General features: G+C 35.4%; 1 protein-coding gene across 2 annotated transcripts; it reads left to right on the top strand.

Annotated features, from left to right (window-relative positions):
- The first annotated feature begins 1,405 nt into the window (after positions 1-1,405).
- Positions 1,406-4,480, top strand: LOC126721515 (ferredoxin, root R-B2). 2 transcript variants are annotated; one of them, XM_050424571.1, is made up of 2 exons: positions 1,406-1,615; positions 3,833-4,480. In XM_050424571.1, exon 2 carries the CDS (start codon positions 3,841-3,843, stop codon positions 4,303-4,305), a length of 465 nt encoding a protein of 154 aa, XP_050280528.1. In that variant the 5' UTR covers positions 1,406-1,615; positions 3,833-3,840; the 3' UTR covers positions 4,306-4,480. The 2 variants fall into 2 exon arrangements, with proteins under 2 accessions (XP_050280528.1, XP_050280523.1); XM_050424566.1 differs by lacking the exon at positions 1,406-1,615 and adding an exon at positions 1,667-2,962.
- Positions 4,481-27,006: the final 22,526 nt, after the last annotated feature.

Raw genomic sequence — 27,006 nt, 5'->3', positions numbered from 1 at the left:
GGAACCTAGGACTACAAAATATTTCACAACTTCTTGTCATTATTGTGACATGACATAGTGTGATTGGTGAAAAAAAATGGCGAGTCTATGTATAAGTGACGATTAACCACTCACGTGCAATAACTTTTAGGAGACAGTGCACTATTCATGCACTATTGGTGCATTGTTCATGCATTGTTCACGCATTGTTCATGCACTATTCACGGGTCCCACAACACTATTCACACATTAAAAAATTATTTTGCTACAGTGTTTTCAGTTTTTAGTTTCAGCAAAAATAAGTTGTATCCAAATGGACCCTAGAACTACAAAATATTTCACAACTTCTTGTTATAATTGTGACATGACATAGTGTGATTGGTGAAGAAAAAATGGTGAATCTATATATAAGTGACAATTAACCACTCACGTGCAACAGCTTTTAGGAGACAATGCACTGTTCATGCACTGTTCACGAATTGTTTATGCACGGTTCATGGGTCCCACGACACTATTCACACATTAAAAAAATTATTTTGCTACAGTGTTTTCAGTTTTTAGTTTCAGCAAAAATAAGTTGTATCCAAACGGACCCTAGAACTACAAAATATTTCACAACTTCTTGTTATAATTATGACATGACATAGTGTGATTGGTGAAGAAAAAATGGTAAATCTATATATAAGTGACGATTAACCACTCACGTGCAACAGCTTTTAAGAGACAATGCACTGTTCACGAATTGTTTATGCACGGTTCATGGGTCCCAAGACACTATTTACATATTAAAAAATTATTTTGTTACAGTGTTTTCAGTTTTTAGTTTCAACAAAAATAAGTTATATCCAAATAGACCTTAGGACTACAAAATATTTCACAACTTCTTATCATAATTGTGACATAACATAGTGTGATTGGTGAAGAAAAAATAATGAGTCTATGTATAAGTGACGATTAACTACTCACAATTTACCATGTCAGAATTATGACAAAAAAAAAATTGTAAAATAATTTGTGTTCCGTAACAATTCAATGGCTGTATTTATAATGTGTCCAAATACCAACGAGTCAGTCCACGTAAGGAAAAATGAAAAAATGAAAACAAGGGGAGATGAAAAAACAAAAAGGAGGGAAAACAGGAGCCTAAGTCTTGTTAGACTAGCGATGGTTATAAGCTCCTAAGTTAGTTCCTACTTTGGCGATGTGGGACTCAAGTTCCTTTTTCTTTGAGATGAATTAGTTGTTAAGTTAGAACACAGGGATTTGGGTAGTGTACTAACGGCTTATTGAGACTAAACTCTGACCAAAGGTAATCTAACTTAACAACTAATTCATCTCAAATAAAAAAAAAAAAAAGGTTAGGTAGGTTTGGTTTGGGCAAATGACAAATTACTATTTAGGGGTCTTTGGGGTTTGTGGCTCATTATGGTGCCCCCAGCTTCCCACAGATGCCAAAAGCCGTCCTTTTATGCCAAAATCTATGTCACTCTATTAACACTCTAGAACATTCCCTCTCTCCCCTGAATTATTTATATATTTGAATCAGAGTTAGAGAGAGAGCTGAATCGTTTGAGTCTCTGACTTTTTGTCTTTTGAAGTTGCGCTCTACCTTGTATTCTCCGCTCAAACCAAAACCGTAAGCTTTCTCTCTCTCTCTCTCTCTCTTATCTCGTTTGCAATATTTCGTTTTCAACTTTGTTATATTGAAATTAAAATACGATAAAACATTGATGACTCTACTCTCCGTTTTTGTTGTTCTGAGATTTTCATGAGATCGGGTTTCAGGGCGAGGTCCGGTCGTGTTTGGTTCAGCTTATAATCCAAATGACTAGGATAACATGTTTTCCCACTTCTTCTTGAATATGTCCTTTTTTTTGTTTGAGATTTAGATTTATCCCTTTATTTATATTTACGGAATCATGAAAATCCCATGATTTAGATTTTTTTTTTTTTTGCTTTCATTTCTGGGAGACCAACTATATTAAACAGACCCATTTCACCACTGAATCTAAAGTTTGGAACTTGGACACTTAATTGTTATGCTGATGATAGACTCAACTATAGTATTGGGGTTTGGTGGTGTCAACTGTCAACTATAGTATTAAATTTCCGCTATATTTATTGACATAGTATTTTGTTTTTGTTTTGAGTTGTGCTTCAGTCACATTGAAATCTATGGTCTTTACTCCTTTGTCATTTATGAAGTACAGAGTGTGAGATGGGCTATTAGTTGGAATTAAAGGCAATGTATTTGTACCTTTCACACAAACTTGCTTATTGATGGAAATTCTAGTGGAACCAAGCTTATGCTGGGCCATCATATAGTCAAAACTGTGGAAATGAAAAACTATTGGTGTTCTATATGTTGCATTTTACTGCAGGATAGCCACCAGTGAATCACTTTACCAAGAGGTTAACTTATGGTTAGGTGCAGGTGGAGATGTATCATCTGGGTCATTTTTCTATTGGAGTTTTTTGGACTTGGAAACTCCATGCAATTCTGTGTTGGGCCAACATGGAGAAATATCATAAATTAGAAATCTTGGATGTTATATGCAATGCACAGTACTATGCTGTCTGTATCAGTAAATATTCAATTAATCATTGGTTACCTACGTTTTATCTGTATTTTTCCTGACAAAAAAAGGGTGCATTTGGGTCTATATTGTGAGGGGACCTTGACTCAACAGACAGACTAGTTTCAGACTACACATAGACTTTGATTAAATTATAGAGTGATACTATTTCTATTGCGCGGTTATTAAAATGGAGCCTCGAGTGAAGAGCAGAGAGCCTTTAGCTTGCATCTTCTCATAGTGCTCCAGACATCAATTGCCCTTTTGTTACAGAATGGATCTTTTATTCCGTTATTTGTAAACTTTTATAAGAGGCATACAAAATCCAACCCCCTTAGCTGCAAGGATGCTCAGCCATCTGCCTTTTGGAATGATTGCAAAAACATTCCTAGATTGAAGGGTGATAGGTACGTTTCCGCCCTTATGGAATTCTTTGCAATGATTGCCCATCCATTGGAGAAATGGATGCTTCATATTTTTCTTTAATCTATTTTTAATTTCCTTATAGGGGGTTGGGACTTGGGATCAACATTGTGAGTTTCCTATTACTTGCCTCACATTGGGTAATTGTGCCCAATTTTCCCTTCATACTTAATTGCCTTATGCAATGTAAGGGCCTACCCCCTATTTTAGCTCTTTCACATGTTGCTGCTGTGCTAGCTGTGGGGATTTCCTTAGTATCTTGAATTGGTTTTCTTTTCTAGTTGTGCCTTACAAAACGGATCTAATACTTTTACTGGTGTGAGGACAATGTGATTAGGAGTCATCATTCTCAACATTGTGAAAACAAGAATATATGCCCTGATCCTGGTTTTGGAAATTTTGTTTGAACTTTTAATCAGTGACATTGTACCTCCTCTTCGGCCTTTGTCCTTGGCTTCTGTGGTAAAGGGACAGTCCTTAGGTTTGAAACTTTGCGTAGCCTGGAAAAGATTAAGCATTGAAGGTCATTGCAAGAAGAAGGGCAGATAAAGAAAATAAAAGATGTTCTTATAAAATAAAAAAATAAAATAAAAGATGTCCATGGAGTCACTGTGCCTTTGTTATGTATGCATTTATAGGGATTTTTTCATGAATCCCAGATTCCTTAAGCAATTCATATTTGCTACTTCTTTCCTTGTTAATTTCTTTCACTAGATTGATGTTATATACATCATTTTCTTAGTTTTTAATGGTGGTGATGATATAGACCTTAATTTCATTTTTGGCATTATGTTAAATTCCAGTACTGGGTGTGCAATTAGTAATTAAACCAGCTGAAATTGTGTTGGATTCAGGGGCCAACATGTCAACCATGACATCTGTGAAACTTCCCTCCCATTGCATGTTCAGAAATGCACCTCAGAACCGTTTCAACAGTGCTATTATCAAATGCCCATCCTCTCTTGGACCTGTAAAGAGTATCTCCAAAGCATTTGGCCTGAAAGCATCCCCTTCTTTCAGAGTATCTGCAATGGCAGTATACAAGATCAAACTTGTAGGACCAGATGGTGAAGAAAATGAGTTTGAGGCCCCTGATGATGCTTACATCCTAGATTCAGCTGAGAATGCAGGAGTTGAGCTGCCTTATTCATGCAGGGCTGGGGCTTGCTCTACCTGTGCTGGGAAGATGGTGACAGGCTCAGTAGACCAATCTGATGGTTCATTCCTTGATGAAAATCAAATGAAGGAAGGTTTTGTGCTGACTTGTGTCGCGTACCCAACTGCAGACTGTGTGATTCACACACACAAGGAAGGTGATCTTTACTGAGTGGTTGTGATTGTTAGAATAGGTTTTTGGAAATCTTATTGTCTAAAATGGTTATGATAACCGGATGTTCATGTATCCCTTGGACCTCTGGATCTTTGAGTGTTTGTCATCTCTTTGTTGGAATGCCATTTAATTTGATTTTAGTAATAATAGCATTGGATACATCAATTTTTAAGTCTTCTTAGTATGACACATGATTCATATTAGGGAGTCCTTTAGTTCTCTGAACTTAGTAGTGAGTTCCTCTCCAAATTCTACTGGTTCTGAATCTAGCAGAAAATGTGTACATAAAAAATGACAGCCTTAACCGGCTGCATTATCCTCTAGCTGGGAGTGTCATCCTTCTAAACTTTTGAATTATGTATTAATGTTTGCAGGAAAAAGTAATATATGTGCTCTACGCTTAAATCAGTATAATGGATGACCTTTTTCTATCTTAGTTGAATCATTCATAGAGCTTAGACGTTCAGAGCTGAGCCTGCCCGCCTAGCACCTTTATTAGTTGATCTCTGTTTCTCAACAGTTTTCGATGTTACATGATATGGGTAAGAGTCCCTTTGGGTAAGTTTGATAGGTGATTCCCTGTGAAAGGTATTATGCTAATGTCCTAGAGATGGTGCTAATATCATATCAATTAGGACACTGATTTTCTTTTTCTTTAATGTCATGGAACCCCTCCATGGTGATGCGCCGATGCCTACAATTGCCTGCAAACTACAGGTATCAGGGAGGTGAGGATGTTGTGTGGGTCGAACCAGGACATCCCAGCTGGAATGTTGGTCCCATGACCAACTGCTCCACACCCTTGCATGCTATTAGGAAAATTAGTTGGTTTGTAAGAGTGCAATATTTTTTAGCAGAAGAGGTTTAGATTAGTATGTGAAACAGAAAGAGTGCAATAACATGTAGAAGTACACAGGTCACATTCAGAAGAATTAAGAACCTTTCCATGGCCTAATAGAACGATTAGAAATAATATGTGAAAGGGTGCTTCGATTCTTAGGATGAGCTCTCTGGGATGGAGAATAGGTTGGGCATAAGATTATTGTTTAGTACAATCAGATTTCTGCCCTTTAAGAGACTTTCTACCCAATCAGCATCTAATCGATTGGGCCATGAAATCTGCTTCCATAATTTCTTAGAAAAGGCCTCATTTTTTTTGCTACATGGAACACTAAAAAGCAAGGGGTCAATTGTGAATCTTTTACCATTGAAAAGCTGTCCCGTAAAATTAGTAACATCCAGAGGCAATGAATTTCTCAAGTCAGTTCTTTCGGATTTGGTAAAAACCTTACTAGGAGACAGTTTTGCTGAATGAAATTTGCTTATTTATTGATTAAAATATTTAAAATAGTAAGACAAATAATCATAACAAATTTGTTTTTCTAGTTCTTCATAAATGTAGAGGCCCATAACATGAAGATGACATCTTGCCATAGCCAATGCCCATTTGGATTAATTTTCTTGTTCGGATTTAATATTACAAATCTAAAATTATATCTAATATAATATTATTTTAAAATTTAAATAATATAACACCATACACCGTTAGATATAAGAAATCAAATCGTTAGATGTAAGAAATCAAATCTTATTCCTACTATGAGGTGGTGGGCTGGATTGGGCTTTGAATCCTCTCAAGTTTTCACCTAATCAAAAGAAGAAGAAAAAGGTTATATATTTCGAATGCACCAAAATGCAAATGCCCATTTATAAGGACAGAATTAGAGGATTGATTCATATGTAAAGCAAATTTGGTTCAACAGAAACAAAGTTATACATGATAATACATGCTCTTCTCCCTCCCAGACTTGGCAGATGGCCAAAAACTTAATTGAGGAGCTCAATGATGCGGTAAATATTGACTTATCCACTCCTAGACCCTCTCACCAAGCTGGCTGGTCCCCTCCTCCACCCGGTGTTTTTAAAGTCAATGTTGATGGGTCTTCATCTGATCTTGAAGAGTCATCCAGCGTTGGGGTCATCATCAGGGACTGCAAAGGCCAAACCGTTGCTGCCTTCTGTAAGCCTCTTCAGTCCCATTACACGGCTGAACTGGTGGAGGTGTTTGCAATGGAGCAAGGTATCTTGCTTGCTCAAGAGTTACAACTCTCCAAGGTTATGTTTGAAAGTGATGCTCTCGCAGTGGTTGATGCTATCAATGAATCTGCCTTTGGAACCCCTCACGGACATATTATCCAGGACATTTCTCATGCTCATCAATCCTTTGTCTTCTGCTCCTTCAGGCACCTCAATCGGGCTTTTAATGGTGCTGCCCATGCGCTGGCCCAGTTTGCCCGTTGTAATAGGACTGTCCATTTGTGGAAAGGGGTTACCCCTTCTTTTCTAGATCCTATTGTACTTGCTGATATGCAGCAGTAACCTGCTTGGCAGATTCTATTTGTATCCTCCTTTTATTTGCAATGCAATGCTATTTTCTCTTCAAAAAAAAAAAAAAAAAAAAAAAAAACATATTAACCGTATGTCCTTATGTTTTACATGCAAAAGCAAAATCCAATCAATAACAAAGACTACGTATATCAATGTTTAGAACTATATAGTCTTTCACAACTTTAAGTTGTGATTGGAGCAATCTCACTTTCAGATAGGACCAATTATGACGGAGCAATGTTCGATGAATTAGATGAAGCTGGCCTCGGTGTAGTCATCCGAAATTCTGAAGGCCAAGTTATGGGCACTCTGTCCGAAAAAATCAAGAAACCACCTTCAGTTGTGACTTTGGAGCTATTGGCAGCAAGAAGAGTAGCAGTGGTATGGAAAATTCCATTGTTGGACATATTATAGAAGACACTTTGTCTTATGTTAGCTTGTTACAAAGCTATTCTTTCTCTCATGTCAATAGGCAAGGCAATGCAGTCGCACACGCCTTTGCTCAAAGAGCAAGACTTTCCTTTCCTTTACAAGTCTGGATGAAGTCTATTCCACCAAATTTAGATGCTGTTATTTTGGTTGATTTAAAGCCCCTTGATTAAAAGTCTGAAAGTATTTTCTTCTCAAAAAAAAAAAAAAAAGATAGGACCAGACATTGATTTTATTATACACTAATTTTTTTGAAAGGATTTTATTATACACTAATCAAAACATATTACATCAATAATTGTGAAAAAAAATTTATGCCCCAAAGATTGATTGATATTCTTTTGTGCACTCTCGTGATACACTATAATCGATAATGATTTTTATTCTCTTTTATCACATTTTTAACATCAGTTATTTCACATCCATTTTTTCTGTATCAATTGTAGACATGTATGTGAAATAATAGATCGTACACTAGCGTGAAAAGATATTTTCCTAATCAATAATGGTCTCGTTTGTTTGTTGGAAGGGAATGGAGTATGTACAATCCTTCATCATTATCTCTTTGGTTTTCCTTTTCATATTTTGGTTGGGGGGGGGGCTAAGTTAGTAAATTTACCGAACTTCAATTATTATGAGGAAGAGGTACGGATAATGAGAATTTGGCTATTATCCAAGATTTTAGAAGAAGCATTGTAGGCAATCATCATATAAGGACTAAGGAGGATGGATAAGAAAAAAACACACATTTGTAGGCAAAATGGGCTGATGTGGACAAGACTCATCAACGTACTTTTTATCAGAGAAGACACCTCAAGAAGGTGTTGGAAGACATGGATAAAGCACCTTTTTCATGGCCTTCTAAAAAAAATCAACAAGTATTCAGCAAAAAAAAAAAAAAAAAAATCAACAAGTAAAACATGAGTGAGAGTGCAAGTTACTCTTACTTGCCCATTCATATGATAAACTTTGAGCATGGAAAAAGCTCAAAAAGCCCAAAAGGTAATGAGAAAGAATGCATACAACCTGGAAAGTAAATTTTGGGAGAGAGCTTTCTGTTAGGTTTTCCACAGCAAGTACAGTTCTGTCCTGTGCTTACTCATCTCTATGGATTAGGCCACATAGATGACAGTCATAGAATCATAGAACCAACCACAAAAGTTGGAACTCAACCAATTGTGGATGTGATTTCACATTGTCTTTTGATTTTTTGTATAATTATTGGTGCGTGTTGTTCTCTAAAGTCAAAAAAGTGTGTGTAGCCATAGCTTAAGTTACATTCAAACTAGTCAAAAATTAAATAATGCCACCTGATTTATTTTATGCAAGGTGGGTTATTGTGTACCCAACTCATCTCTACTTTCATTGCCCAATTACTCTCTTCATAAATGTATATCATCTTCAAGATCGACGGTGTGGATGAAACGCATAAAGCAACCTAGAGAGGAATTTGTCTTTATAGGGTCAAATAAAAGAAATGTGATTCTTTGAATGTAATTTCTACTGTGTAAAGTAGTATTAAAAAGTACTTTAAACTCAATATGTGTACTAAGGGTTCGTTGAGATTGAACTTATTCTTACTGAAACTGAAAATTAAAAACTGAAAACACTGTAACAAAATAATTTTTAAATGTGTGAATAGTACGTGGGACCCATTTTTAATATTTTTTTCTGAATAAAGTGGCTGTGGATCCCATGAACAGTGTATGAACAGTATTGTTATAGTGCATGAATAGTACTGCTACAGTGATAATTGTCCCCTGGCCTAAAGCAAAACACGTGAAGTGAAAAAAAGAAAAAGAAAAAAAGAAAAGAATGAACGCAGACGCAGACGCAGACGCAAACGCACACGCACACGCAACTTTCAGCCCAATCCAAACGGCACCTAAAAAAAAATTTATTTAACTTAATAAAATTGTCCTAAGATTGATAAAAAGATTTGATATCTATACATATTTAATTAATCATTGAGATCGATTTAAAAAAAAAAAAACAATAACACAAAACTAAACATCTTTATTATATTATACCTAGACCTTTTATTTTTATTTATAAGAGAGTTAGAGTCATAAGATACCGAATAAGAAGTGAAACCCTCAAAGCCAACTAAATTATTTGGAAGATATTGCATAAAAAATATTATATAAAGTATATTTTTTTTAATTGAGATGTGGAGAGAGCATAAATATAATTACTTTGACCGTTCATACACAAGCATATTCACTAATTATAATTTAAAAAACTTTGGTAGCTCTGTCACTGAGAAAGTATGTTAATATATGTAATTGGCTTAATGACTTGCTTTTGTTATGGCATTATGCTATTCTATTCTCTTTATGGTGGTTCCGGTTAACTCAATTCAACTAGCAAAATCTATTGTCATATCATCTAAAAAGAGATCTGTGTTCGGACTCCATCTACACAAAAAATCAATCATAGATTGAAATTCTATTGCATCTAAAAATAATAATCTCTTTCATGTAATTATTATTGCTTGTCAAGTGATAATACATTTTTTACCGAAAGCTCGTGTGGTAAAGTATTCCGTTTAGAAAAAAAATTTCTCTCCAAAAGAAAAACTCTTCAAACTTCTTATATATATATATATATATATATATTGTTAATTTTAAAAATCTAACCGTTGAGTTCCATGTTCCTTATGTTCTTAACATGCATATTAAATTTCATTCAAATCGGATATTATTTACTATTCGATTAATAAACTTATTTTTTATACATAATTTTAGATCACAAAAACTTGAAATTTTAACATTTCTTTGATGACATAGCAATGATTTTTGATCTTTTTGAAATTTTGTAAACATGAAGGATATAATAAGAACATATAATACAACGGTTATATTTTTAAAATTTACACTCAATATAAAGATATATAAGGAGTTTGAAAAGTTTCTCTCCAAACTAGTTTGAAAAAAAAAAACTTTGTTCTTCCGTTCACGCATTATGATCCTATCATGACCTTTTTGAGCCAAAACTAAGTGCTTTTCATTGAAACGAAAATGAATCGATTCCAAATTGAATGAAAGCAATTGAATCATTGTTCTTTTCACCCCTTAATATTCTGTTCTTTTCGTATAACTCTTTTCCACGTACCATCTTCAACCAGTGGGAAAACCTTTTCAGTGGGACGTGGGTGATGACTAGATGCCATACCAAATTCCATATAATTTCAAACCCTTGAATGCTTGCTTCGACGACATTTTGTTGTGAAAGGCATTTTACGTGTCTTATGAGATCAGAATCCTATTACTTTCTCTAAATTATGGGTCTTTCTTACTAGGTTTTTCTTAGGATGGACAAAAATGCTGACTAGCTTGAATTGTTATATATAGCATAGTTTCCCTTTCAGCTTTTCAGTTTTCTAAAACATCAAAAGGATTTGGATAATTGTTTCTTAAAACACACGCAAACGCTTCTATTAGCTGCTTGGGTCTTAGAATTTTGTACTTTCGATTTTTGAAGCATCGCATGTGCCTTAACTTATGTGCGTGCATGTGTTCATGTGTGTGTATTGTTTCTTTTTCTTGGTATTATATATATATATATATATATATATAAGATAAAATTCTACGCTAGTCTAATCTAAATGTATACGAGTAGAAGAAGGTGATCTGAGTTGGCGTCTTTTACTTAAGCGTGACCATAATGACACTCTACCCACTGAGCTAGATCTACAAGAGTAGAGGATCCGTGCATGTGCTCATGTGTGGATTGTTTTTTTTTTTTTTTTTTCTTGGTATTCTATATATATATATATATATATATTTATATTACAAGATAGAATTCTAACATAATCTAATCTAAGTGTATAAAGGTAGAATGGAGCGATTTGAGTTGGCGTCTTCCATCTGAGGTGATCATAATGACCCTCTACCCATTGGGTCAAGCTTGCGGGAGCAGAGGATCTGTATATGTGTGTGAAGTTCTCACTTGAAGGCCCAGCTCTTGCCTCTACACTTCACAAAAATTTTGTACTTGTGGAGTAACTATCATACTTGGTATTCTAATTTCTAGGTATCAAAGCTTTTTCACGATATGTTTAGATAGTAGAATTTGAGCATGTGGATTTTTTTTCCTAGTAATTAAAGTTCAAATACTTTGTTTAGACATTTTAAAATATCAAGAATTTGGATTTGACTAAATCATTCAAAAATTTTAAACATTTAAAATTATTATATTTGAAATTACGTATATTTGAAATCAATGAATTTCAAATCAAGACATTTTAAATATTTTGAATGTTAATTGTGTGGTAATTTTAGTTACATGTCATGATGACAATGACTTCACGTGGGTACTAAAAAAAAAAACAAAGGTAAAGGTTATAAAACTTTTTGCAAAACATACAAACTTGGGCTCTTTTTTTCAATATTTGAGAAGATACATAATACTAGACCTGTAATCATCAAACTTGTCCCTCAAACCAAAATAAAAAAATCATCAATTAATGTTGTCTTACATTAATTTCGCTTTCGTAGGGAGGAGACATGATGATTCATGAGAGTGATTATTATTTCATCTTCTTGAAGTAAAGGGAAAATAGGACGAGTAATTAGTCAGATGAACAATAATTGTTGTGATAAGCGGTAGGGTTTGGTCGGTGTTGGTTCTTAGGTCGGTGTTGTTGACATTTCAGCTTATTTAATAATTTTGATAAATATTAAAATAATTTTAGGTACACCAATCTACTCATTTTGATTTCATCAACAATTTTTTATTATTATTTTTTTTATAGGGATTTGATCAACCCACTGTTGGATATATAAAGTATAAACGAAACTAGTATGATGCACTGCTTTGTCAGAATGATACATAAATTTTGTCTTATCTAAGTAGAGCATGTGGAATGCCTCTTGTGTTAAAATTTTTCCTATGTTTGTGTTTAAAAAAAAAATAATAATAAAGAATAATAATATGTAAATTAGAATATAGTTTAATAATATAGTTAAAAAGAATAATAAAAATACAAAAAGATAATTTAACTTATACTATGACAAATGTACATCGTCCAACAGGACCAACACCACGTTTGTATTAAAGAAAGCTAAGATTATAATAGATTATATAATAATTTAAAGTAAATTTTGAAACTTCTTTTAACTTTCTTGAAATTTTGGGTTTAAACTCCATAGTAGTATTTTATTTTTTTCTAAACTTTTCTAATAGAGTTTCACTTAAAAAATAAATAAAAACTATGTTAATGGTTTTTATTTATTTATTTATTTTTATAAAGTGTTTCAATCTATGGTGTTATAACTCTTTATCATCAGAGGTGTAGGCAGGAATTAAACCTCGAATATTTTATTCATCCATCAGAAATTTTACCAGTTGATGGTATAGGCGGGGATTTAACCCCAAATCTCTTATTCAACCAACAGAGACTTTACCAGTTGAGCTAATTGAAACCCACATGCTAATGGTTTTAATATACTTACAATGAGTTACCAACCAAAATTATGACATATAACTTGCAATGCTTATTTAAACCACAGTGTAAAAATGACATATAGGACCCAACTTTTAATATTTTAATAACAAATTATGGTAGATTACCAATATAATATAATATAAATAAATGAAACTTATTTAAAATTTCTATAAACTCGTGGCAGTCAGAATTTCATTGAAATAGTATAATAAAATTTCCAACTTTTTGAAACTTTGGAAATAAAGTTCCATTTATAGCAAATATTTTGATGGTTTTAATGTCCACTAAAATTTCCAACTTTTTGAAACTTTGGAAATAAAGTTCCATTTATAGCAAATATTTTGATGGTTTTAATGTCCACCAAATAATATATTGACTCAGAGAGACAGTGGATATCATGTCAAGCGAGTCTGCCGTTAGGTCAAGGGAAGAAGACAATGCATTACAACGGAGTACAAAGAAATTTAAAGAGAGTTATCGCGATAGAGATTCACCAGAATGACCTTCTTCGGATCGGGGTGGGGGAGGAGGGTCTTATAAGGAAAAGTTAATAGGACTTAACCTTGGTGCATTTGAACATGAGTTTGCCTTTGAAAATGACATGGACACCGAGGTGGAGTCAGATGCTGATGAAGAGGACTTGCCTCCAGGGGAGGTGGTTGTTAAACTATCTAGAGCAAGGAAAGCCAAAATATGCGCTGCCTGGAATAATGCGCTAATTGTTAAGGTGTTAGGCAAAACGGTAGGTTACCATTACCTTGTCGCAAGCCTAACCAGCCTTTGGAAGCCAAGGGGTAAGATGGCCTGCATAGCTCTTGGCCATGATTTTTTCCTCATTAGGTTCTCGCTTAAGGAAGATCATTCGAGGGTGCTGAGGAATGGCCCATGGTTTGTGGGTGGGCATTATCTCTCCATCAAACGGTGGGAGGCCAACTTTAAACCGTCATTAGCAAATCTTTTTGTAGTAATGGTTTGGATTCGCCTTCTGGAATTACCTATAGAATACTATGAAGAATCAGTCCTCCAAGATATTAGGAGAGCCATAGGGCCAGTTCTCAGAGTTGACACTCATACTACATTGGAGGTCAAGGGGAAGTTTACTCGGCTTTGTGTGCAGGTGAACCTTGATGAACCCATTGTGAAGACTATTAGAGTTGATGGGATCAGGCAAATAGTTCAATATGAAGGTATCAACTCCCTCTGCTTCTCATGTGGTAGAGTGGGGCACAAAATTGAAGGCTGCCCTTACAAGGTTCAATGGCTGGTGCAAGCCCAGGAAGAAGCTGGAACGGAGAATCAAACATGCACGAGCAAGTCTACAACTCAAGCCGAACCTGACGAAAGTCAGTTTGGCCCCAGGGTTCTTGTTGCACGTAAAAGGAAACCAGGAAATAAGGGAAGTAAAGTATTAGATTCTCAAGCCCAAACTAGCATGGCTGACCAAAGTCCAATAAAGCCCAACAATACGTTGAGCCCAACAACAGGCTCTGTCTTCTCTGGCCTAGACACAAACAAAAATCCCCACTCACCTTTAGTTCACCGTGCACTAGAGATGCCCAGTCCTAATTGTGATAAATCATCCATTAAGCCTGACCTGTCTAAACCAAAAAGTCGTGCCACTAGAAACAAAGAAACAAGTAGGAGCCAGAAATTCAGGCCAAGCCAGGTTGAAAAGACCGGTCAGAAAACAGCATGCTTAAAAATTTCCTCGGAATGGAAGATGGTAGAGCCTAATCCATCGGAGTTTTCGCCAATGCCGGCAGCCAAGAAGAGAATACCAAGTGATTCTAGATCGTCCATGACTTTCAAGGGCTTCAAAGCTAGAGGATCATGCTCGGATAGACATCCGACGACGGATTAGGTTCCAGAGTCTGTTTTTAATGTGCAAGCTGTGAGTAAAGCACACGGGGATATGGAGATGGGTTGCGCTAGCTCTGGTAATAAGGAAATTGAGAACCAACCTCAGCTACAATATGAACTTTAGCGGCGGCCACCTTCTGAAATCCCTAAGTGCAGCACGTCCAAAGAGGGGGAAAATCATATCTATTCCCACGGGGTTGCTGAAAAGAATTGATCCCACTCTCCGACCTAATAAATCGGGCAAGGCTGATGAAAAGGAAGGGGAATATGACTTGGAGGATCATAATTAGTTGGAGGAGGTTGATGAACTTCACCGGTCTAAGGAGATTGAAGCAACCGAGGTATCCATGCAAGTTGAGCAAGGAGGTGCTGTTCCTTTTCCCCTTTGCTAATTGTTTGGTGTTCTCTCTGTTTAATTTTATCAATGAATATGCTAATTTGGAATTGTAGAGGGGCCTTAAACCCCACCTTTTGTGATGTTGTTAATGATTTGATTCGTTTGCATTCCCCTGCTATCATGATTGTGGGTGAGACCAAAGTTTTGTGGTGAGAGAGCTAATAGGATCGCAGGTAGATTAAATCTTGATGGGGGCTATATTTGGGAACTCCATTGGTCTTTCTAGAGGGTTGTGGATTCTTTGGGATTCCGACCAAGTTGAAATCTCGAAATTAGCTTCCATTGAGCAAGAAATTCACGTGATTGTTAATTCAGCTTCAAAACCTCCCTAGCTTCTCTTAGAAATTTATGCTAGCCCCTGGTTGGCTAAAAGACGCCTTTTATGGGAGAATTTGGAATCTGTGGCAAGTCTTCACTTTTTGTCATGGGTTATTGCAGGCTTCAATGAAGTGCTCATGGAGGAGGGTAAGTTTGGTGGTAATTCAGTTAATATTCGCAGAGCCCTTCAATTCCAAGACTGTTTGAACACTTGCAAAATGATTGACATCGGTTTCTCTGGGCCTTGCTATACCTAGTCAAACCATCACCCTTTTTCCCAACTTGTCCAGGAGAGAATAGACAGGGTGTTTGTGAATACTGAATGGAATTCTATCTTTCCTGAATCAGCTGTGCACCATTTGGAAAAAAACCCACTCAGATCATTGCCCAATAAAAGTGTGCTTTGAGGTAATTGGTAGGGGTCAGTTTCCCAGGCCGTTTCGCTTTCAACCTATGTGGCTTTCGCATCCAACTTTTCCGGAAGTAGTTCGAAATGCCTAGACAAGTTCTGCCTCCCTTCATCAAGTAGTGTCAAACTTCTCATCTAACGCGACCAATTGGAACAAAAGCCAATTTGGCAATCTTTTTCATAGAAAGAAAAGGATTCTGGCCAGGCTTAAAGAAATTCAAGATTGCTTGTCTCGAAGACCCAACTCCTTCTTGATTGACTTGGAAGGTAAGCTTAGATTGGAATATGCAGAAGTGGCAAAACTGGAAGAGGAGTTTTGGGCTATGAAAGCTCGTATTCTTTGGTTGGTTGAGGGAGATAGAAATACCTCCTTTTACCACACCTCAACTCTTGTGCGCCGCAAGCGGAACCGTATCTTATGTATGAAGGACAGAGTGGGTAATTGGCTAAATGAGGAAAGGGAGATTACTGGTTTTGTCAGACAAGGTTTCTTGGATCTTTTCACCTCAAGTCACATCAGTGCTCTATTGGCTGCCTAGGACCCCCCTGCTTGGAACATTCATCTCAATGAAGCAGCCTTAAGTCTTTTAGACATCCCAATCACAGACAAAGAGATATCCGAGGGTCTTTGGGCTCTCAAACCTTTTAAAGCCACGGGCCTAGACGGTCTTCATGTAGGTTTCTTTCATTGCTTCTAGCTGGTTGTCGGGGAATCAGTGAGGAAGAAGGTTAAAAACATTTTCAATTCAGGGGTTGTTCTAGATTATCTAAACCAGACACTTATCAACCTTATTCCCAAGTGCAAAAGCCCTGAATCTCTCTTTAACTTCCAGCTAATCAGCTTGTATAATACCATCTACAAGGTAATGACTAAGATCATAGTCGGTAGAATTCGGCCTTTTCTGCCTGATTTAATCTCCCCGCTCCAATCAGCTTTTGTTCCTGGGAGGAAAGATCTTGATAATGCCATTATACTCCAAGAGCTTATTCATACGATGTCGAAAAAGAAAGGCAAAACAGGGTATATGGCAATTAAACTCGATTTGAAAAAAGCCTACGATCACTTTGAATGGAGCTTCATTAGAGATACCTTGAAGCTGTTCCATTTCCCCAATCATCTGGTTTCTTTGATTATGAGCTGCGTGTCCACGACGTCTATCTCCATTCTCTTTAATGGGGGGACCCTAGATGCCTTCCATCCATTGAGAGGAATCCACCAGGGCAATCCTTTATCATCTTACTTATTCATCTTATGCATGGAAGTTCTTGGGGCATTAATTGAGGGTAAGTGCCAAGAGAAACTCTGGAATCCAGTGAGAGCTTCTCAAGGCGAGCCAGCATTCTCTCACTTGTTTTTCGCTGACAATCTTATGTTATTTGCTAAAGCTGACCAGAAAAATTGTGTTGCCATTAAGGATGTCTTGGAGTCCTTTTGTGATCTTTCCGGGCAAAAAATTAGTGGTGAGAAGACCCGGGTGTTTTTCTCTCCTAATGTGGATCTGGATATGAGGAATGACCTTTGTGATGTGTTGGGTTTTAGATTTACCCCTTCTCTCGGGAAATATATGGGGTTCCCCATTAAGCATAGAGGGGTCCAGCAAGATTTTGGCTTTATCTTAGAGCGTATCCAGAACAAGTTAATGGGCTGGAAAGCAAACCTTTTGTCTATTGCAAGGAGGGTTATCCTCACTCAGTCAGTTACCTCCACTATTCCCAACTATGTGAAGCAAAGTGTTGCTCTGCCTCCCAAAATTCTTCAAGGAATAGATAAGCTGAATAGGAACTTCATTTGGGGTTCGTTGGAAAATAAGAAGAAGATTCATCTTATTGGTTGAAGGAAAATCACAAAAGCAAAAGAGGAAGGTGGGCTAGGTATCCATGTAGCCAAGCCCAAAAACACTACCCTGTTAGCCAAGCTTAATTGGAAGTTTTATGTGGAGAAGTCTTCTTTGTGGGTGAGAGTGTTGACAAATAAATATCATAGACATGGAAGTAATCCAAGGAGTACAACAGGCTGCTCCTCCTGCTCCCCTACCTGGGCCGACCTCAAAAAAGGAGTGGACATATTTTCTAAAGGCTCCAAATGGTTAGCTGGTAAGAACAGTCTTCTCTCTCTTTGGTTTGACAAGTGGTTGAACATAGGCACCTTGAGAAGTCTAATATCAGGTCCTTTAAACAATGGTAAGGACAATCTTATGTTGAAGGATATCTCTGGTTTTTTTGGGTGGAATTGGGAGGGCTTATCCTTTGATTTCCCTGCTTATATTCAACTGGAAATAAAGGCCACCCCTCTTCCGTTTTCTAATCAAGGCAGAGATCGTCTTTCTTGGTTCTCTTCCCCTAACGATGAATTCAAACTCAAGAAGGCTTACTGCCTGGCTAATTGGGATAAGAACAATGAGGCAGGCCATTCTTTCAGAGGGGAATGGGTGTGGAAAGTGCAATCCTTACCCAAGATCAAGCTTTTTCTCTAGCAATGCTGCCATCTTAGTTTACTGGTCGGAGCTATCCTGTCTAAAAGAGGTATGGATATTCCTTTTCTCTGCCCCATGTGTAACAATGCTCCGGAGACAATCTTACACACCTTAAGGGATTGCCCTACAGCACAAGTGCTTTGGAATTCATTAAATCCTTCGATTCAAAGGAGTTTGTTTTATGGAGCTAGTCTGGTGAACTGGCTGAAGCTGAATTGCCAAAGCTCCAAGAACAGTTGCATCTTGAGCATTGAATGGAGTATTCTCTTCCTTTTTGCTCTCTAGAGTCTTTGGCTTCACCGAAACAGTATTGCCTTTGAAAGAGCTCATTCCCACCTGGACCTTAAAGCTGAAACGTTGGCCAAAGCAACTGAATTTTTTTATATTGGTATTAATGGGAAGCAGATCCGAACCAAACAAAAAATTCAAGTTAGATGGCTTTGTCCTTCTCCAAACTGGTTTAAGCTGAATACAGACGGCTCTTCCTTGGGTAATCCCGGCTTGGCTAGTGGAGGTGGACTCATTAGGAACGAGAAGGGTGAATGGGTTAAAGGCTTTGCTCATGCAATAGGGACCACAACTAGTGTGGCATTTGAACTTTGGGCACTTAGAGATGGCATCAGATTATGTATTGCTCTCAAGCTACTAGTAGTGATGATTGAACTTGATTCTAAGTTGGTTGTTGATCTCTTGAAGAAAGATTTGAATAATCCTAATGATAATGATGTTTTGGTGGCTGACTGTGGGAACAACCTTAGGATTATTCCCTCTGTTAGGATTCAGCATTGTTATAGAAAGGGAAATAAGTGTATGGATGCCCTCACAAGACGGGGTGCTTTCCTTAGTCAGGATTTTTCCATTTTTCTTGATCCCCCTTCTAATGTTGCTTTTCTTCTCAGCCTTGATGTGGCTGGAGCTGTGTATGACCGGTTTGTTTCCTCTATTTTAGAGGCCAGTTAGTTTTCTGTTTAATGAAATATCCTTTAAACCAAAAAAAAAAAATGTCCACCAAATAACATAAGGAGGAAAAAAGAAGAAGCGAATAATTAAAAAATAAAAGGCATTCACTTGTTGCCACCACAACGAATAAGACATAACTTTTATTCTATAATACATTATTTTATATAATTTGGAAACGTGCTTCTCTAATACAAAATTTTATTTTTGGTAAATTTCACAAAACTACGATAAGGTTTGGGCTAATGTCAACCAAGTCCAAGGCTTCACAAAAGTGACCAATTTGATCCCTCAATATATTTTGGTCCTTAAACACTGTTACTTACCTCTCTTCTGCTTCTTCTCTCTCAAAACTCTCTCTTCTCTATTAAATGTTTATGTTTAATTCATTGTGATTATATGGATATAAACATGCATTTTGAGCACACATCACAATACACATTATGTTATAAAACACAAACACACAACCATATAAAACCCAAATCCCCCAAAAATCCCATATCATAAAGTATACTCACATATTTATAATCATACATACACCAACAAAAGCACCATATTAGACCCATTTTGAGACAAAATTCAATTCAGAAAATAGTCATAGATCCACAAATGACCATAACCTAACCCCACCTTTCAAACCCAAATAAAATATCACCAATCCTTATCACCATTAAAAATAAAAATAAAAACGAATCCCTAAATTGATCAAGACCCAAATCAACAAACAACCAAACCAAAATAGAAATAAATAAAAATAGAAAGTAGAGTAGAGAAAGAGGAGAAAAGACCGGTAGCCACTATTGGTTGCGTCGGCAATGTGTTTTGTAGCCTGTGGTGGTGGTAAAGCTTGTGGTTCTTAGCCAAATGCTCCCTTGGCATTTGGCACCCAAACCCAAACAAAAATGCAAATGCAAAATTTCCCTTCCATGGCTTGAAATGGTAGCACCCAATTGGAGCTGTCATCAAGGAACAACAACCCAATTGTAGCGGTGGTGAGGCGAAGCTCAATAATCCCTAGCCCAATTGTCTCCATAGCCATTGATTCGAAGAGAGAGTACAAGATGGTAGTGGCAAAACATGGGTTTCGACCATGGCCAAAGCTTAAGGGAGGAATCTTCAGCCACCGTGGGTGAGAGAGATTAAGAGAGAAGAGAGAGCTAGATTGGTCTGAGAGATATAAGAGACGGGTCTGAGAGAATCAAAGAGGGATGAGAGAGAAGAGAGAAGAGACAAGGGAGAGGAGAGAAAGAGACTAAGAAAGTAACAGAGATAACAGTGTTCAAGGACCAAAATGTGTTGAGGACCAAGTTGGTCACTTTTTAGAAGTCTTGGACCTTGTTGACATTAGCCCAAATCTCAGGGTAGTTTTGTGAAATTTACCATTTTATTTTTAACGTTTAGATATTATATAATTGATTAATTAATATAAAATTTCACAACACTCAAATTGTGTATAAAGCATCTTATATGTTCATATTAAGTTGTGTGTGTGTGTGTTCTAATAGGTTTTAGTCGTATGTTAGGTGAATTTTATTACTTTTAATTAATAGTGACTCATTGAAGATGCAAATTAAAACAATTTAAAAAGTTTATAGTTTTAATTGAAGCCTTTAAAAATATAGGGTTTAATTTGAAACCGTCACAAATTATAGGCGAATTGTCAATTTACCCAATAACAAATTATAGCCACTTAGTACAAGGACAATTTAATCACTTGCCACAAAAATAAAATAAAAATGACCATATATATATATATATATATATATATTTTTTTTTTTTTTTTTTTTTTTTGAGAAGGATAAAAATGACCATATGATTAGGCCTTTTAGCCTTTTAGACCTATTTTTGTTATATAGTATAAGATTTGTCAATAAAGTTTTCTAATATTTATTAAAATTTAGTATATATTTTTTGAAATTCCACAAGGATCATAAAGAGCACTAGTTAAAATGCATTTAATTCTTCATTATTTGATATTTTTACTTCTTTTTGAAAATTAAATTTTGTTAACAACTGTCCTAAGAGCACAAATTAAGATACATCTAATATTACATTAAATAATTTCTCCCCTTTTTTTCTCAAAAATAAAATCAAATTGTACACAATTTCAAATTCTAGATTGTTGCCTAACTTTTGCCCTTGCAAAAGAATCCCAATTGCTATGATGTCTTGTATGCTAGATAGTGTACAAAACCAACATTTTCTTTTTGTAATGATAATTATAGATAAACAATACATACAAATGAGATAGAGTCTTCTCAAATCAAATTTCTTAATTTTTAGCATCATGCTAGTTTGACTAGCTTGATGTGAGTGCTCTTATAAGCACTACCAAAGCATTGATTAAAGATATGAAAGCTGTAGCTCCATGTTTCACCTAAAAAACTAAACAAGAATTTAAAAAGACAAAATTGAATGAATAAAAAAAAAAAAAAATTTCTTCGAATATCTGACAATTCCTTTGAGTGTATGTAATCCCCTTATTCCACACTTAGCTATTACCTTAAGAAATCCCTTAGATGGCCCCAAGAATTTTGTTTATATATATATATTTCATAAGATTTTACCTTGGAATTGGAAACTATTTTTGGGAAGGAAAATCCATAAATGGAGCGGTGGTATTCAGGGAAGGAACGTGACACATGCAGCACGTGCTGATGCTGAGGTGTCTACCGACCTTTCTGACGAGGATAGCGTAGAAGCCCGCCTGAGACTCAGACTGAGATTGAGATCAAGCGGTGCTATAACACGTGCGCATAACTAAGATTCCCCGTCAGCAAATCCATTATTTATAGATAACTAAAAGCCTTGATTAATTAGTATTTAATACTATTTTAATTTATATAGACCCTTTTTTTAGATCATTTTGTGTACTTAAAAAAATTTAATTTATTTTTTCTTAGACAAAATTTAGTTACAAAATTAGTTATAACTTAAAACTACAACCTTACTTAATATTTTTTTTATTGGAGGTGAATTTTGACAAATTCACAATTAAATTACATTTTTTAAATTGAAAGTTTTTATAATTTAAAATTATACATAAAATATAATTTTATAGATTATATAACAAATAATATTTGATAGTTACTAAATTTGATATGGGTATTAAGAGCATAAAGAACATGCAATTTAATAGTTAGATTTTTGAAATATGTAGTAATATTAATGATATTGAATAAGGTTATAGTTTTAGATTACAACTAATTTTGTATCTAAATTTTGTCATTTTTTCTTTCACTTTCCAACCTTTTTAATTTCTTTATTTTTAGCCCAATGAAAGATTCTGAGACCAACACCTGTTCACACTTCACTGGCTCCACCTGTTGAATTTTAAGTGGATACAATCTGAATTGGTAGAAAACAAATGTTTTAAATGGTCCATGGAACACATTTCCACGGTATTCTAGAGAGCCCACCGTCTAAATAAAATAGAACAGTCCATTAATTATGACGTTTAAGGAATTTTTTTTTTTTTTTTGAGAAGTGAAATACTTGTTGATATATTAATCAAGAAAAGGATAGTCATCCAATACAAAAGCCATAATATTCATTGGAACACACTCCAACCAGATTTGAGGTAAGAAAGATTGTCTCGCTCGCTGGGCTAAAGCGTGTGCAACGGCATTGCCTTGCCGACCACTGATGCAGGGTGTCACTTGATGGGAGGAGTTTTTGTATTACTTCACTTGGTGAGTGGTTTGAGTGATAGCTCCATCAAGACCTTGATAATATGCGTAGTATTATTCATTATCGTTATACGGCATGAGCTCAATGAGTCCATATTGAAAACCTCATTTTTCATGCAGCAAAAAACAAAGAGGCATTTTTCACGACTATCTTATAAACTATTTTCTAAATCAATGACCTTAAGGCATTGTTAACTTTTTCTTTTTTCTTTTAATTTAATAACAAATAAATTTTTTTTATGCATCAATATTTAGGGGTGAGAGAATTAAAACCATGAATATATCAATTAAAAGTATGAAAAATTGTCATCCAGTTAAGCTACAACCTATAACCTATAAGACTTTTGGGCAAAGGCAAAAGGCAAATGCAGTATAGCATTGGCGGCCATGCCCCCATCCCCACCAAAAGGCCAAAACTATAAACGCCCCTTATAATTGTATATAAAAATAAGCAGGACATAACCTGGCTTTCTACAATTGCACCGATTCCCCCCCACCACCCAAAAAAAAAATAAAAAAATCATAGAACCCAGTCTACTATCTAGTTTGTATGTTTATCCCTTCGAAATCTGGCAATGACAAAAACACTCTACTGTTAGTTTCTTATGTAGAACCCACCCATATGAAATACACGCTTTTGACAAAGCCTAATAAATACCTAGTTTTACCATGTGTCCTTCCTTTTATATTTTATAATAAGAATGTAAAACTACTATGTATTCCTTGTGAGTTCAATTTTGAAGTGCATTGTGCAGAGTGCACTGGACTAACTTATGAGGGTTTAATCTCCCAAAAAAAAAAAAAAACTCCCAAAAATTTGGGTCCATTTCCTTTTCAGTTTTTAAATAATATTATTTTTTTTTTATATACTTTTTCATCTACACATATTTCAAAAAATTACAAAAAATATTACTTAAATTCTTCTACCAAACCGCCCTTGAATTTTTTTTCTCATTATCTCATTCTTTAGATTGCCATAGAGATTTATTTATTTTAAAATTTGAATAGGAAATCCTATAAAATTGATAATGAACCAATTTTATTCTATGAAAGATCAACGCCAAAACCTAACTTTTATAGGAGATGCTAAATCTTTTTTTTTTTTTTTTTGGTTCATGTTTATAGCAAATTAGTCATTTTTGTACATTGATTGAGTTTAAAATATTATCAAATTTCATTAATTATATTGTATAGAGAAATGCCATGTTTATAATATTTTCACAAAACTTTCACAATAAATCCTAAATGGCAGGTTATTACTAGTGGATAAAAAAATAATTTCGATGATAGATTCAAATTAGAATCAATAATGTTTTGTCACTTATAATTTGTTGTGAATATATCATAGACTTTTCTTTTGTATATAATGTATATATGAACTATGCCTCCCCCCACCCCAAATAAAATATCTTGGCTACGCCTCTGCTCTTGGCAATACTAGAGCAAATTATTAATCCCTCAAATTAGTGTACTTTTCATCTCAAACACATCCGGTAAAAAATCCCATGAAAGCTTTGCATATGGATTGCTATTATTAATTTATGAGTTCTTCTATGAACATAACACATCTCATGATATTTTCATAATAAAAGAAGATATTTTATCACCTTACACAGACATAGACGCACCACAACTCACAACAAATCACCCCTATCCATGCACTTTATTTTATTTCATTGTCTGAAAATTTTCTTTAAAATTCTGTCTTGTTTCAAATAATTTTATAGTCTGTAACCTCATTTGATGTAGACCACAACTTTTCACTTTTTTTTTTTTTTTTTTTTTTTGATGAATAAAAAAAGGGTTTCTCCAGTGTGGGCTCATTAGTCCTACGCCACGTGACGGTAATGAGTAATATCATGTATACCACACGGGCCTTGTAGGGACTATCGCTTGAACTGCTCATCTCTGGGTGCAGAATAAGGACTCCCACCATCAAATCACACCTCCGTGTGGTACCACAACTTTTCACTTAAGCGAGTAAGCTGTTTTTAAGGTATATATATATTGATACGATACATAAATACTATTGCACTTCAAGTTGTTGGTCATGTATTGCTTTTTCTATATCTCATGGACTTCAATCGTTCAATTCTTATGTTGCTAATATTAGGGTTTTTTTAACTCTTTCGCTGTTGACTATTTTACTTTAATACTTTCACTTAATATCAAAACATTCGTTAGATGTGATCTCCAATTAACTCAATTTGTAAAGGACAAAACTTTAGTATAGTACCCTAGGTGCTGTTCCTTAGGTTCCCCTCCTAAGATTTAGCCATGTGTCTACTTAATTAAAAATATATTTTCATCCCATGAGAAAAAATCCACGTGGCAGAATTTTAAAAAAGGAACTTAAGGAATAACGCCTAAGTACTGTACCTAAGTCTTACTCATTTGTAAAACTCTTATAGTTAAATAATAAATCTAAGGATCAATCATTGCTTACACTAAAAATTAATTGATGTTTTAGCCCAATGATAAAAAGTAATTATTTATGGACTGGAGTTGTCCAAGGCAAAGCTTGACAGGAGAAAGATACTTCAAATATATATGTGTTTTATTGTAATTAACGCTACTTTGTTTTGTGGCAAAATGATTTCAATTGAAAACATTTTCAGTGAAGACATTTCCAAGTGTTTGGTGTGACCTAAAATGAAAAGAAAAAAAATCTCATATCATAACCTACCAGAAATCACAAGATTAACATAATCTGACTCAACCACCTAGCAGTTCGTCGCAATTAGAGCTTGCCACCACCAAATTTGCCCAAAACCAGATTGGATCCATGACTCTAACCACTAGATTGGTGCAACCCCAAGGGATCCATGACCCCAGGCACAAAATTAGCGCCCTCAGCCACTAGATTGGCGCTTCCCAACCACCATCAATACCCCTCAGCTGCAATTAGAGCCTTCCAGCCACGAATCAAAGCTTCATTACCAAAACCCAACTACCAACCATCACAAACTAGGCTCTGATGACCACTGTGATTCAAGGCTTTGACAACTACCATAATTTAATTAGGGCTTCGATGAACACCTTTGTGTGCAAGAAAGGAGAGGCCGGGGTGGAGGTTGGACAAGTGTTCAAGGAGGGTTTGTGCAAGTTGATCAATTTGTAAAATATTTTACAAAAGTTTTTCTTTGGTAAAACGTTTTACAAAGGGTTTTATGGCCAACTGCAAATGTTTTTAGCTTTTATTAACATTTTACAACAAAACAAACACAATATAATGTTGATATTTTACCACAAAACAAAAGGAAAATACGTAACACACATGTAATCATTCCGTTTGACATGTAAAAAATTTATGGCAATGGATATATACGATGGCAAAGGTGACATTGAAATGTGTTTAAAAGAATATGATTAAACTAATACAAAAACTTATCCAACGATCAAAATGATGACAAAAACACATTTACGCAAAATCATTTTCACCATATTGTACGGTTCACATTTTCTTTAGATGCAATAGGATTTGAAACTTTTAACATAATAAGACTTTATAAATTTGATGCTTTGAGCTAAATTGGAAACCAACGTTGCATGGATCAGCCTTTGATGAATATATGAAACAAAAAAAATATACAAGATGGAGAGAAACGGGAGTGAATTTGTAGAGTAGCATGAGATTGCCACAATATATCATTAGTTAGCAGGAATCAGGAAGAAGTTTGGAGAATAACATCTCGGGTCTTTAAGGCTCGAGTTCAATGAAGAAATCGAGCCTCAATGCCTCAAAATCGATTGCTGACTTGGAGATATATTTGCTACATGGAAATCGAGTCTTAAAGACTCGAGTTTCATAGAAGAAAAAGATGAATATGAAGAACACGATGAAGATCTGAGATTTTGAAGAAATTGAAGACCACACAATGAAGATATGAAGAAATTGAAGAAAGACCACGATAAAGATAGGAACCCACGGAAGAACACTGCCTAGGGAACCCACGAAAGAACACGATGAAGATTCATCAAACCAAAGACCCAAAGAAGAAAAACCTTCACCTGGAGCTTCGCCACCGCTGCCTTCGTCGCTCCTGGGTTAGGGAGATCTAGGTTCGTGTAGGTGTTTTTAATTTGGGTTTTCTGATTTGTTGTTCATGTATTTGTTTCTGAGTTGTTGTTCTAATTTGTTGTTCCTTCGTGTTTCTTCTGATTTGTTGGTTATTCTTTTGTGTTTCTGTTCTGGTGTTCTTCGTGTTTCTCTTTATGGAACTCGAGTTTTTAAAACTTGAGTTCCACACAGGAAATCGAGTTTTAAATACTCGATTTCCATAGATTTTTTTCCACATCAACTTCCCATCACATACAAATCGAGTTTT

The sequence above is a fragment of the Quercus robur genome, chromosome 1 (genome assembly GCF_932294415.1).
Source record: "Quercus robur chromosome 1, dhQueRobu3.1, whole genome shotgun sequence".
Taxonomy (NCBI): domain Eukaryota; kingdom Viridiplantae; phylum Streptophyta; class Magnoliopsida; order Fagales; family Fagaceae; genus Quercus; species Quercus robur.
The sequence above is the reverse complement of the archived record's forward strand: the minus strand, read 5'-3'. Positions and strand labels throughout refer to the sequence as shown.